At 42.7% G+C, this 15,326-nt stretch overlaps 1 protein-coding gene across 1 annotated transcript in view; it reads left to right on the forward strand.

Moving 5' to 3' along the window:
- tmprss15 (transmembrane serine protease 15) overlaps positions 1–15,326 on the forward strand; it is a 55,680-nt gene that overhangs the window by 13,760 nt on the left and 26,594 nt on the right. Inside the window, exons 14-20 of the mRNA XM_069892425.1 lie at positions 1,203–1,343; positions 2,937–3,086; positions 5,643–5,748; positions 7,136–7,292; positions 9,638–9,782; positions 12,168–12,257; positions 14,754–14,879. Coding sequence (XP_069748526.1) covers positions 1,203–1,343; positions 2,937–3,086; positions 5,643–5,748; positions 7,136–7,292; positions 9,638–9,782; positions 12,168–12,257; positions 14,754–14,879 — 915 coding nt within the window. The remainder of the gene's footprint in view (positions 1–1,202; positions 1,344–2,936; positions 3,087–5,642; positions 5,749–7,135; positions 7,293–9,637; positions 9,783–12,167; positions 12,258–14,753; positions 14,880–15,326) is intronic.

Raw genomic sequence — 15,326 nt, forward strand, 5'->3', positions numbered from 1 at the left:
GGTCCACACCTTGAATGAGCTGCCAGAAGAAGCCATAGTAGTGGATGCAATAAAAGCATTAAAAAGGCATTTGGACATATTTATGGTAAAAGGGGCTTGAAGGGATGCACACCAAGTGCAGGCAAATAGGATTAGCCCAGAACACCACATTGATCAGCATAGACTAGTTGGGCCAACAGGCCTGTTCCATGCTGCATGTCTCCAATTCCTCTTATGAGGTGAATTTAAAAAAAAAGTACTGGAATGTTTCTTCTATCAAATATCCAGGAATGAACATAAATCCTGTTATAATTGGTGATGTAGACTAATCGCCATTTGGAGCACACCCATATGGATTTAGTTTCTATGTAAAGCATTCCATCAGGGTGCATCACAGTGTGGGATGGGACCTTCTCCACTTAAGACTGCAAGAAACTGCAGAGGGTTGTGAACATGCTTCACATCACCACCCAACCTCAGATATCTTACAATCTTTGGAAAACAAAATCTTTCACTGTTAGATTTTAAATTGACATTTGACACAGTAGGTTGCTTGCAGAGAGAATTTGTTTTGGGAGTAGTCCAGTTAGTCAACCCACACACAATAGAGCGATTAAAACCACTGTACAGTTACAGAGAGTGATCAGTTAGAACAGAGCAAAAGCTTCTTCTTGCAGGCAGTGAGATTAGTGAATGGTATCCTGTAACTGAGTAAGTACAGTAATTACAAATGTCTGGATGTATATGTATATATATATGTATATATATATATATATATATATATATGATTTTTATATGCTATGTATGTGCATGAATCATGGTTGATCAGCACCATGGTTTGGAGAAAACGTGGGTGGCACAGTTAACGTAGCGGTTAGTTCAACTCTGTTACAGCACCAGCCATCTGGGTTCGAATCCTGTGCTGTGTGTAAGTAGTTTGTACATTCTCCCTATGTCTGCGTGGGTTTCCTCTGGGTGCTCTAGTTTTCTCCCACCTTTCAAAAATGTATGGGGTTGAAGGCTAATTGGGTGTAATTGGGCAGTACATGCTTGTGGGTTGAAAGGGTCTGTTTCCAAGCAGTATATTGAAATTTAAATAAGATTTAAATAATTTAAATGTAAATGCTGTTTCATCTCGTAGTGCATGTATAGTCAAATGATAATAAACTTGAACTAGTCACCAGGTAAAATTACTCAATGTTAACTCAATGTGCTTCACTTAGCCTCTCTGTCAGGGTCCAATCCAGGGTCGGTGAGGATCTTTTCCAACCAGGCTATGGCGGAGTTCCACTCGGATAATTTCCCATCCTCTGCTCATGGTTTCAACGCAATATTCACTGTGTTTAACCTCAGTGCAACCAGCAGTAAGTGCCACGATCATTGAGGGGGTCTTTCGGCAGGAGGCACTCTATGTATGTGGCCAGGATGTCTGGACCATGGCAGCTCACTGGCACTGTTGCTAGGCCAGTAATCCAGTCACAAGATAATGATCTGTTGGAGAAAGTTTGAATCCCAGGATGGCAATCTGGCCATCTTATTGAGTGATCCTGGAGTTTTAAAATAAATACTGCCAGTAATGTCACCAATTATATAAAGACTTGCTGTAAAAATCCTTTTGATTGAGCAGTTATCAGTCGAAGGAAATGGTGTCATCAAGCTCTCACAGAAACCCACCATCTATCACTGGACTGATATATTTGTGACCCCAGGTTCATATAGATCAGCAACATTATTACAGGTTCGAATCTAGTGCAGTCTGCAAGGAGTTTGTATGTTCTCCTGGGGTGCTCTGGTTTCCTCCCACCCTCCAGAAACATAGGGGATTGGTATGCTAATTGGATGTAATTGGGTGGCGTGGGTTTCAATGCCCAGAATCAGCTTTTACCGTGTTGTAAATAAATGATAAAATATAACACCATGAGTGGATTAACAATCCAGAGACATGAATTCAAGTCCTGCAGCAGATGTGAAATTCATGTTGATTAAAACAATAACATCAAGTCAAAATAATGTTGACCATGAATATTGTTGTAATCACCCATCTGGATCATTAAGGGGTCAATGTGGTTTGCAAAATGGTCAACTGCAGCCTGCTTATGGGGCAACGTATGATAATATTCATTGTACAAAGTACATATGCACCAAAATTCTTACATCCTGAAGCCAAACAGGTACTTTGTGAGGGAAAAAAACTGCAATATTATACATTAAATTACCATCTGGAAAGACATAATAAATACAAATAAGTTGGCAGAGATTAATAGGGATTTGAAGAGTCCGGATATCAAAAGTTCTGGAGAGAGGGCAGGGGAGAGGGGCTGATGGGAGAATGGATCATGGAATGGTTATGATGGAATGGTGGATTGGACTTGATTGGCCGAATGGCCTACTTCTGCTCCTCACAGAAACAGGTTCAAGCGCCTGCCAACCATCAGCAAGAAATCTGTTCTTGAACCTAGAGGTACAGGACTTTAGGCTTGTCTACCTTCTGCCCGAAGGTAGCAGCAGGACAAGGTTCTGACCTAGGTGATGGGGGTCCTTCCTGAGGCAGCGCCTCACCTGCTTCCCACTCACCAAATGGTGGCAAGCACTGAACCTCTTGCACCCAAAGTTGATTCTCTTGAACTGTTTGAGTCTTTTCTCCAAATGTCATTGCCTGCAGAGTGGCATTTCGTGACAGGGCTATGCGAGCCTTTAGTCTGTCCATGGGTCATAACAAATACTGTCAATCATATGACAACGTCTCCAATAGTAAATTAATCTGGGCTTACCTGATGAAGGAGATCATGGTATGAGGAGCTATGATGCTGAGGTGAAAGGTCACCCATGTTTTTAGAGATTGGCAGAGAAGGAGTGAGAGACAGAGTGGCCAACACTATGCCGATATCATACATACTTACATCCATGTCCAACAAGTTGTTTTGTATTTGAAACTGTCTTGTGATCTTTGTCTGTAGATCAAGAGAAAATAGACTGCAATTTTCAAGATGGATTTTGCTATTGGAGACAAGATCCAATGAATCTGGGTGACTGGGACAGAATCAATGGCCCCTCCTATCCCCCATTAACTGGGCCAAATGATGATCACACATGTGGGAATCAATCAGGTATGATCAGTCAACTTTGAATCATAGAGTTACCCAGCAAGGAAACAGGCCCACTTGCCCACGCTGAGCAAATAAATCTCACCCATGCTCAGCCTACCTGCCTGTGTTTGGCCCATAAACTTGTTCAAACAATCACAATGTATTCACAGCACAGACACAGCATTGAATCTATGCTTAGACCCTTTCCTTTCATTCCTTTCTCCCTCATGGGTTTACCCAGTCTCCTTCAACAGTTCACCTCAAATGTTCTTCGTGGAATTGAGCTCCACATTCACATTGGGTAAAGAAGTTCCAATAAAGCTGAGCATTATTTTTATTTATTCCAGAATGGTGATCCCACCGATCCCGTTGTCTTGCTTTTGCCTCCCCGCAAATGGAGACATCCTTTTGATATTTTCCTCAACATTCATACCGTTAGAGTTCTGCACTTCACCCTTCAGCCTTGGGTCCATTGCATTTGCAGGGGCTAGGCAAAACATGGACAGGAAGAAGAAGGCAGTCAAGAGGTAGCAGCTGTTGTTAGAGGTCACCTACACTGAAACATATTCACTGCAGAATGAGTGAGGTACCATTGAATTCAGGCATCATCCCAGCCTACTGTTGGTCCCAATCAGCTGTTAAGAGATTAAACCAGTCTACATTTTTTTCTCCATGCTCTATAAACTACAGTCCCTTGGTCTGAATTGTACCATTTTCCCTTTGTTACTTGACATACCTGTGTGACCTCTTCCCACATTTACAGATTATTTATTTACATATGGGCTGTATGTTCTGCTCATGACCATGTGATCATTCCACCCACGTTTCAAATATGTCCAGGGCTAGTAGATTAATTGCTCAAATGGGTGTCATTTGGTAATGCAGGCTTGTGGGCCAGAAGGTCTTGTTACCGTGCTGTATCTCTAAATCAATTTTACAGTGCACTTAAGGTATTCCAAGATTTTCTAATGTCTACATCCTCCACATGTTCATTTGATTCATTTTTTTTGTGCATTTCTGCAATCTGCTTTCCACGTGACTCCACAGGCCAATATCTGGGACTTTGATTCCTTCCTATTTGGTGCACCAAGATTCACTGCTTTAAGTCCCAACACCAGATCAGAAGTGACAACAGATTCATTCTCATCAGAAGCCCCCAGTGAAGCAAGAAAAGCTGAAGGGACTCAACAGATCAGGCAGTGTTCAGGGCGAGAAATGATTAGTCAATGTTCTGGGTTGATTCTTGATAGAGGGTCCCAACCCAAAATGTTGACTGGCCATTTCTTTCCACAGGTGCTCATCAAGACACAGAGATGCTGGAGGAGTTCAGCCGGTCTCACAGTGCCCATAGGATGAAAAGATAAATTATTGGTGTTTCTGGCCTGAGCCCTTCCCTTGAGTCGGTAACATACAGATACCCTAGGGAAAATCCTGTGAACATTCACTTTGTCCATGCCCTTCATTATTTTATAACCTCCTTGAGTTCACCCCTCAGCTTCCTACACTCCAGGGAATAAAGATCTAGTCAATTTAACCTCTCCCTATAGCTCAACCCCTCCAGCTGCAGCAACATCTCAATGAATCTCTTCTGCACCCTTCTAACCATTTGAAGTCTTTCTATAGCTGGGTGGAAAAACTAAGAACTTTGCAATGCACAAATATGCAGGGGAAACTGGGAAGGTTATGTGGCATCCATTGGGTTTTGGGCCTGAGCTCTTTGGCAGGTTGTGAATTTTGCAAGCTTTTATGAAATCTCACTTTATTCATCTCCAATTTTCTTCTCCTCCTCTCCAGTCTCCTCCTGGTCAGCTGCTCGTCAAAGCCATAGAACATTACAGCACAGAAAAACAGGTCGTTCAACCCTTCCGACCAATAAAACTAGCTAGTCCCTCCACTGACCTATTCTCATTCTATAAATCTCCAGACCACTCCTATCCATGTATTTATCTAGTTTATTTTTAAAATTCAAGATTGAATATCAGATGGCAGCTCATTCCACACTCCTAATATTCTCTGAGTGAAAAACTTTCCCCTAATGTTTCCCTTATACCTCTCCCCTTTTAGCCTGAAGTTATGACCTCTTGTATTTATCTCCCCCAATCCTACTCACATCTACTCTGACCATACCTCTCATAAACTGATAAACTTCCTTAAAAAAAAGTCTCCCCTCATTCTTCTTCGTTCCAAGGAGTACAGTCCTAACCTGTTTAAGTTTTCCGGTAACTCAACTACTGAAGACCTGACAACATCTTAGTAAATCTCCTCTGCACTCTTTCAATCTTATTGATATCTTTCCTGCTGCTGGATGACCAGAACCGCACACAATATTCTAAGTGTGGGCTTACCAGTGACTTGAATAACTTCAACATAACATCTCAACTTCTGTACTCAATACTTTGATTTATAAAGGCGAAGATGCCAAAAGCTTTCTTTATCCATCCACTTGCTTGCTTCCTCCCTCCTTTGCATGAGGTCTATTTCTTCATTCATTATCCCTCCATTAGAAGGAGCCTCTCCAGCAAATTGCAAATCTTTGGCACTAATAACAGAACCTTGATAACTGCTCATTAATTCCAGGGTATTATATTGTGACGCCCACTCGACAGTTCCAAGAGATAATTAAAGTCCGTCTCCTCAGCCCTGAGTTGTCTGCTGCTCCCGAGCCTTCGTGTATCAGTTTCTGGTGGGTATTTGCACAATGCACAATTATTAAGTAATGAGGTGAGCATCTAAACCCTTTTATCATCGGGTATTGGAACAAAAGTTGAAAATTCCAGGAAGCAATGGGGAAATGAAGCACAATTTGTATATTATAAGAAGATTGGGATCTGAAGGAGTGCATGTGCGCGTGTGTACGTGTGCGCATGTGTACATGTGCGCGTGTGTACGTGTGCGCGTGTGCGCGTGTGTACGTGTGCGCGTGTGTACGTGTGCGCGTGTGTACGTGTGCGCGTGTGTACGTGTGCGCGTGTGTACGTGTGCGCGTGTGTACGTGTGCGTACGTACGTGCGTGCACATATGCGCTGATGTACTCTTGAGTAAAGATGCATGTTTTCATTTGACCTTCCTTCTATCATAAGGTCAGAATGGGGATGTTCATTGATGATTGAACAACATTTAATCCCACGCTGAAGGATCTTTGGTGCGTTGCTGCTGTGCATCCTGTGGATGGTACAAATTGCTGCTACTGTGGGTGGTCAAGACAGTGAGTGGGTGTGGATGGGGCATCTATTAAGTGAACTGCTGTGTTCTGGAAGGTGTCGAGCTTCCTGAGCATTGTTGAAGCTGCTCTCATCCAGCTACGTGGATATTGTTCCATTGGACTCCAACTTTAGCCTTGTGGATGGTGGACAGGCTTTGGGGAGTGAGGTGGTTCGTTATTCACTACAGGATTTTAAAATTTTTTAAACTTTTTATTTAGAGCTCGGTAGAAGCTGATTCCAGACATTTAAACCTCTGCTGCCCAATTAAACACAAATTAACCTACAACTCCCATACTTTTTGGAGGGTGGGAGGAAACCAGAGCACCCAGGAAAATCCCATGCAGACATGGGGTGATCCTAAAAACTCCTTACAGACAGCACCAGATGCAAGCCTGGGTCACTGACGCTGTAATAGCATTGCGCTATTAGAATTTTTAGCTGCTGACCTGGTCTTGTAACCGTATTGTGTACATGACTATTCCAGTTTAGGTTTTGGTCAATAGGAAGCTCCAGTATATCATGTCATACAACATGGAAACAGACCCCTCCACCCAACTGCCCATGCTGACCCAAAATGTCCCACCCACATCAGTTGGACCTGCCTGCATTTGGCCCGTATTCTTCTTAACCCATCCTACCCATGTATCCGTCCAAATGTTTCTTAAATGTTGCAATAGTACCTATCTCAACCACCTTCTCTGGCGGCGTCTCCCAAACAATATTGATTACAAAAATCTATCATAGCCGAACAGATTCACCTCCTTCAGTGCTTACTGAATTTATGATATATTCTCTAACTCTCTGATCAGTTGGGTGGTCGTTCCTGTGTGCTCAAAACGCGCTCCTCTCATCTTCTCATCACCTCAGGTACCACATGTACGGAGTCACCGTTTCCCGCTTACGGGTTTACATCTACATTGCCAGCAACCAGAGCCTGTGGAGGATTGCATTTGAGAAGGAAGGAGATTATGGGAATCAGTGGAACTACGGTCAGCTGACGATAAATGAAACAGGAGCAGTCGGGGTCAGTCTCTGGCAGGGATGTAATGTCATGGTCTTTGCCATATTTCCCTTGGCACCAGTTTCATTCACAAGAGATGGCTTATTCGTTAATGGAGGTCCCATTTCACTCTCCATTCATAAAAAAAATCACATTACTCTCAATGGGCAGTCAGAACACTGCATAACACCAGTGCTTTGGGGAAGCCCTCCAATTTATCTTATTCTACTTACCATTTCCTTCAGTCCATCCGGTTATTTTATTTCCATTTGCTTTAAAATGTTTACATTTTTAATTTATTTACAACATGGTAAGAAACTGATTCTGCCCGTTGAAACCTGTGCCGTCCAATTACACATAATTAACTGACCAATGCTGTACGATTGAAGGGTAGGAGGAAATTGAAGGACGTGTAGAAAACCCACGCAGACATGGGGAGAATGTACAAACTCCTTACAGGCTGAGCCAGATTTGGACCCAGATACCTAACACTGTAATGCGTCGTGCTAACCGCACTGCTCCCTGTAAAAGGTCAGTAAGAAGTTTCAGAAGAAAATCCTAAAGCTTTATGCCTTGGAGTGATAAAAATTGGCAAACGGCAGACTGTGTGGAATGAACTTCAGTCCAGTGGTGTGGCCAATAGACCTGCTGCTTCATGTCTCCAGTACCATAATTTTGAATGTGACCACAGAGTTTGTACATTCTCCCTGCCATTACATGGGTTTCCCCTGAAGCTCTGGTATCTCTCCTCATTCAAAAAATTTGCAGGCTACATGAAACATCCAATCTATCTGCTATGCTAACCCTGCTTTCTTCTCATCAAATCTGTTTCTTCAAATTTCTTCAAATTCCTCTTTGAAAGTTCTTGCTAAATCTTTTATCAGACAGCACCTTCTAGATCATTGCCAAAAAAAAATCTCCTCATCTACTTTCTGGTTCTTTGTCTGATTATCCTGTGGCTTCCTTCACTCCTTCATCTCCTTGTCCATCACCTCGGGGGATATTTCTGACATTGCTCTAACTGTCTGCCCCAAGTTCAAATGTCCTTTCCCTTTACCCATATAACCTTTGCACAATTCTTCGACATCCTTTCCTCACTTGACCTCTTTAATGCCAGTTCAATGATAAACCATGGACAGTTTTAGAAACATTCAAGGTTGGAATGGCCACAGTTTTATCTTAAGTGAACAAAAGGAAGCTGGATTTTAATTGTGCCTTCACAGCCTTGGGTCACCCAAATCCTTTTACCCTCAATGAAATACATTTGCTCAGAATCAGAATTAATTGTCATGAATATATCACAAAATTCATAATGCTGTGACAACATTTCAGTTACAAAGATTGCTATAAATTACATTAAAAACAAAGAACTATGCTATGAATTTGGACAGGTACATGGATGGAGTGATATGGAGGGTTATGGACTGGGTGCAGGTCAATGGGAATAGGCAGAAAATAGTTTGGCACAGATTAGAAGGGCAAAAGGGCCTGTTTCTGTGCTGTATTGTTCTATGGTTCTATGTCAATGTTATAACACTGGAAGCTGGCTAACCAATTATGCATAGCAAGAAAAATGTGATAAAACTTAGAACATTAGGGCACAGTTGGCTTAGCAGTTAGTGCAACGCCTTCTCAGCACCAGCAATTGGAACAGGACTTGGGTTCGAGTCCCGAGCTGTCTTTAAGGAATTTGTAAGTTCTCCCCGTGTCTGCGTGGGTTTTTTTCTGGGGGTTTTGGTTTCCTCCCACCATTCAAAAACATTCTGGGGATGTAGGTTAATGGGGTGTTAACTGGGCGGCACAGTCTCGTGAGCCGAATGGCCTGTTACCCTGCTGTATGTCTAAATTAAATAAATAAATAGATAAATAGATTGCAATTACAGCACAGTACAGGCCCTTTGGCCCAGGATATTGTGCCGACCTATGTAAACTACTCCACAACAATCTAATCCTTCCCCACCTCACATCATTACCATCTATTTTTCTTACATTCTCTGTTCCGAACACACGCCACCAAGTAATTAAATCTCTGCTGCAGCATGTGGTGCAGACCTCTCCATCCCCTGCATATTTATGTGTCTATCTCGAAACATCCTAAATGCTACGATTGCCACTATCTCTGGCATTCTATTCCAGACACCCACCACTCTCTGTGTTTTTTAAAAACAAACTTGTTGTATGCATTCTGTCCCCCACATATGTTTCTCTCGTAATTTTATAAATTTGTACCATATCACCACACGACTAGATCTGTGCTGTGGGGCTGTTGACCAAAAGATTAATATTCTTTAGAGCTCGCTGTGAAGAGAAAAATTCAGCCATCTTTATTTTGGTTTTGTAATGAGCCTCTCTGCTTGTTCATTACTCAGGTTGTCTTTGAAGCAATGAAGAATATTCAGAGGTTCTCCGATATCGCGCTAGATGATATTTCTCTAGTAAACGGCATCTGCAATGACACTGGATATCCAGAGCCCACAACTAAACCGAAGCCTTCACCACCCCCAACAGGGCCCAGTGAGTAAGAAAATTTTATCTCTGGAATGACCTCAATGAGACCCCCCCCCCCCCCCCCCCCCCGCAGGCAGCATTACTGTGTCAGTGCAACATCTGAGCCACTGAGCTCAGGAAACTCTTCAGTCCGACAGAACAGGCCAACTTGTCCCATCCCGCGCTCGTCATGGTTGAGAGGCGGCATGTCTCGATTGGTTAAAGGTGGTCCACAATTGGTCTCAAAAGGTCTCAGAGGAAAAGACCAGGATTCTCAGCTCTGAATTGAATGTACCATAAGATCTGGGTCACCCATCGATAGGTGCAATTCATACTTCATATTTAAATGTATTAAATCTAATTATTTATTAAATATGGTATATTATAACAATATTTTGGGAAGTCACAATGGTGCAGTGTTACATTGCCAGAGATCCTGGTTTGAGTCTGACCTCAGACCTTGCTTGTGCAGAATTTCTCTGTTCTCCCTGTGGACAGAAGTGCAGGAAAAATTCAGCAGGTTATGCAGCACCCATAGGGAGCAGAAGGCAGTCGATGTTTCAGGCCTGAACCCTTTGTAGTGAATGTGAAAATGCAGGTGGACGTCTGAATAAAAATGTGTGGGGGGAGGGGTGATGGGGAAGAGGGTAAGGGAGAGCACAGGATAACAGGTAAGAGCTAATATGCAGATAAGGTGGGAGGGTAGAAGAGAAAGAAATGAGGTGAGGGGGAGACACCATTGCATAATACGTTATCTGCTCTTTCTACAGCACTTTTGTGTATTGGCCCCTCTCCCCCCATTATTTACCTCTACCTGCTAGCCTATGCTTTCCCTCCTCCCCTTCCTCCCTCCTTTTCCACTCATCCTCCCCATCTTCCCTCACTTCCTCCCTCCCCTTCACCCCTTTCCTTCTTCCCCTCCTCCTTCCCCCTCTTCTCCCTCTTCCCCCTCTCCTCCCTCTTCCTTCTTCGCTCCCCTCCTGTCCCTTCCTCCCTCCTTTTCCACTCATCCTCCCCATCTTCCCACACTTCCTCCCTCCCTCTCCCCTCTTCCTCCCTCCCCTTCACCCCTTTCCTTCTTTCCCTCCTCCTTCCCCCCCTCCTCCCTCTTCCTCCCCTCCCCCTCTTCCTTCCTCCCTCCTTTCCCTCCCCCAACCTTTTTCTAGATCTTGACGAAGGACCCAGGCCCAAAATGTTGATTGCATTTTACCCCATGGGTGCGACGTGACCTGCTGAGATTCTCCAGCATTTTTATGCACTGCACTTCAACCCCAGCAGATTTTCTCAGTTAATCTCTCATTGACACATGGGTTTTCCTTGGCTGCCTCAGTTTCCTCCCTCATCCCAAAATACATGCAGGATTGTTGGTGAATTGGCCACTGTAAATCGAGCTGGAGTGTGCTTGAGAGTGGCAGAATCTGGGATCTGGGGGATGTTGGAGACGTGGAGAGAGGAAAAGAAACTGGAATTAATGTAAGAACAGTGCATTTGGGTGGTTGACAACCAACACTGACTCAGTTTCCTTGCTATACCTCTGCAACTCTATGATTCTATAAATGCTTAAATGTTCATGTGGAAAGCATTTCTCACAGGGCCCGGCTGTTGGTATGTGGAATCATTTGTCCTTAATAATCATCGAAAGGTTATGTGAAGTGTAGATAGGGTGTACAGCCATGGTGACAATGGCCAATTCCAGATGACATCAGTTTAAGGTGAGTGGAGGAAAGTTTCAGGGAGATATCAGAGGTTTTTTTTGACATTGGGTGGTGGGTGCCTGCAATGCATTGCCAGGGATGGTGGTGGAGGTTAGTGCAATTGGGACATTTAAAAAAAAAACTCTTAGATAAGCATATGGAGAAAACAAATTTGGAGGGGTTAAAAATATGGATAGGTTAGATTGATGTGGGGCTTTTAATAAAGCCAGCACAGAACTATTCTATATTCTATAAAGCATGCAAAATGAAGGTGCCCAGCAGAATGGCAGAACATTTTGAGGGAATGGTAAGGGTTCCTTATTAATTTTCAGGAACTGGGCATCACTGACATGGCCAATATTTATTACCAATCCTCGGGTGTTGTAATTTAAATTTAAAAATAATTAGACATGCGGCACGTTAATAGGCCCTTTTGACCACGAGACCATGCTGCCCATTTTAAACCCAATTAACCTACACCACCAGAATATTTTGAACAGTGGGAGGAAAACAGACCCCCCCCCCCCCCCCAGTGAAAACCCATGCAGACACTGGGAGAACATACAAACTCCTTACAGACTGCGCAGGATTCGAACCCTGGTCCCAATCGCTGGTGCTGTAAAGGTGTTGCGCTAACTGTTACGCCAACCATGCAGCCCTTCTCGCTGTTACACAGAGGATTGTACTACCTTTCATTACCAAATTCTTCTTTGTACAGCTGACTGTGGAGGTCCCTATGAACTGAGAAAACCAAACACCACCTTTGGTTCTGTTAATTACCCCAGCAACTACGTGAACAATGCTTTTTGTAAGTAAGAAGCTCTTTCCTTGTCTGTCAGTATTGAGGGTGGAGTATGTGGTCAACAGCAGGTTGCTTCACAGTGTAGAGGAACAGAGGGATCTTGGGGTTCAAATCCATTGATTCCTCAAGGTTGCCACACAAGTTGATAAGGTGTTTAAGAAAGCATATGGTGTGCTATCCTTCACTGGTAGAGGGATTGAGTTCAAGAGTCATGCAGTAATGTTGCAGCTCTATAAAACTTTGATTAGACCACTCTTGGAATATTGCATTCAGTTCTGGTCACCTCATTACAGGAAAGATGTGAAAGTTATGGAGAGAAGGTTTACCAGGATGTTACCTGGATTGGAGAACGTGTCTTATGAGGTAAAGTTAGAAAATCTATGGTTTTTCTCTTTGGAGCAATGAAGGATGAGAGGACACTTAATATAGGTACAAAAAGTGGACAGCCAATACTTTTTTTTCCCTAGGACAATAGCAAATACCAGATGACATCAATGTATTGAGTATAGGAGTTGGGACGTTATGGTGAAGCTGCATAATATAAAATATGGAGTGCAGAAATGTGTGCAGTTCTGGTCGTCAAACCATAGGAAGGATATCAATAAGATTGAATGATTTATTAGGATGTAGCCAGGTCTTCAGGAGTTGAGTTACAGGGATAGATTAAACAGGTTAGGAATTTATTCCTTGGAGCATAGAAGAATGAGGAGAGATTTGAAAGAGGTTTACATAATTATGAGGGGTATAGACAGAGTAAATGTTATCTCCACTTAGATTAAGAGAGATAAATCTGAGAGGACGTGGCTTTAGGATAAAAGGGGAAAGGTTTAGAGGAACATTAGGGGGAACTTCTTCACTCAGAGGTTGGTGGGAGTGTGGAACGAGCTGCCATTTGGTGTGGTAAATCCATGCTCACTCTTACGTTTTAAGAATAAATTGGATAGATACATGGATGTGAGAGGTCTGGATGGTTATAGAATGGGTGCAGGCCAGTGGGACTAACAAAATTATCTTTCGGCACAGACTAGAAGGGCTTAATGGCCTGTTTTCTGTACTGTAGTGTTCTATGTTCTTTGACACCTGTTTAAGGTGAGTGAAGGAAAATTTAGGGGAGATGTCAGAGGTTTTTCACACAGGTAGTGGTGAGCACCTGGGATGCATTGGAGGTGGTAGTGGAGGCTGGTACAATAGGGACATTTGAAAGACTCTGAGATATGGATGTAAGAAAAATAGAGGGTTAAGGGTATGAGGTAGGGAAAGATTATTTTGTTGTCAAGTAGGTTTCCATAGGTCAGCACAACATCATGGCCTGAAGGGCCTGCACTGTGTTTTATGATATTTATTCTCTGTTACAAGGGAACTAGTGATGTGATTCATTAGTGTGACCTATTCATTCTGCTGTCCTTTTCTCCCTTTGATTGGCCCTTTTGTTGTCAATCCGTCATCAATCCCATTTACTTGTGGGCACAAAGCAGGGAAATAAAAAGTGCAGGAATATATCAGAGAGTTCCTTGCAAATTTCCAAACCCTCTTCCCCAACTACAGTGCCGCTGACCTTTCTCGCCCCTTGACTACATCCTCATAAAGAGTTCCCTCTGCTAAAGTCCTTCCATACACAGCCTGACGGGCCAGGTCTCAGCAGAAAACTTGCTACTTCATTCCCGGAGCAAGATCCACAGAAGAATGAACAGGGATTGTTGGGAATAGTCAGCATTAAAAAGGAAGCAGCTCTGAAGGGTGAAACAAGGTTAATGTTTCAGGCGGTTGACCATTCATTATTTGGAAAATCCCTTCTAACATGCAGAAAAGGTCTACAATACATCCCTTCCTCCCTATCCATGGGGAGTCACCTTTATACATCCCTCTCTCTAACATACAATGACACACTGCAATAATTCCCCTTTTTCCAATGTACACTGAGATATTGAAACACATCTCCTCTCTCTAATCTATGGGGGAACACTACAATAATTCCTCTTTACAATGGACAATGAGATATTGAAATATATCCCCTCTCTCTCTAATCTGGAGAGGGTCCACAACACATAAATTACTTTTTAAAAAAATATATTATTTTAGACATACAATATGGTGACAGACCCTTCTGCCCCATGAGCCTGTGTCACCCAAATACATCAATTAACCTACAGACCTCGTATGCTTTTGGAGACTCCTTACAGACAATGCCTGATTCAAACCTAGGTCACTGATGTTGTAATAGTGTTGCGCTAACTGTGCCACTAAGTTTCTCCAAGTTATAATGAGGCTCAACAATACATCCTCTCTCCCTAAAATAGAGTAAAGATCCCACAGTGCATCCCTTCTCACCAATAAATAGAGGATGGCACTGCCTTTCCCCTACCCTTTTCAGAGATGTTCCAAGATGAATAATGTTTGCTTTGCACTCTTTCCTGTGTTTGATTTGGGCCTGGAGTATACTTCACTGAAATCTCTGGAAATTCAAATGGAGATGTCCTTCAAGTGCATTCATTTCCATTTCAGGTACCTGGTATTTAATCGCAGACAAAGGGGAAAATATTCAGCTCCACTTTGAAGATTTTAACCTAGAAAATATTCACGATGTAGTGGAGGTTCGGGAAGGACGAGAGAAAGATTCCCTCCTAATGGGTGAGTGAAAGCTAACCATTGCTTACTTGATCTTTTTGAAGTAATAAACCTAAACTGTTTCAAGCATCTGAGAGTTAGAGAACATAGAACAGGCCTTTTGGCCCAACTTGTCCATGCCAACAGAGTCGCCATTCTATGCTAGTCCGATTTACCTCCATATCCTTCCAAACCAGTGGTTATCAAACTTTTTCTTTCCACTCACATACCACCTTAAGTATTCCCTGTGTTATAGGTACTCAGTGATTAGTAAAGGATTACTTAAGGTAGTATGTGAGTGGGAAAAAAAGTTGAGAACTACTGCTCTAGATCCAATTGTTACTGAAATATTTTGCTTGACAAAAATTGTCATTGGCCCATTTCCTTTGGAGTTATGAAACCGTGCACATAAACAAGTCAATAAGGTACCATTAAAATAGTGGTTTTCAAACTTTTTCATTCCACATACAT

The sequence above is a fragment of the Narcine bancroftii genome, chromosome 7 (genome assembly GCF_036971445.1).
Source record: "Narcine bancroftii isolate sNarBan1 chromosome 7, sNarBan1.hap1, whole genome shotgun sequence".
Lineage (NCBI taxonomy): Eukaryota > Metazoa > Chordata > Chondrichthyes > Torpediniformes > Narcinidae > Narcine > Narcine bancroftii.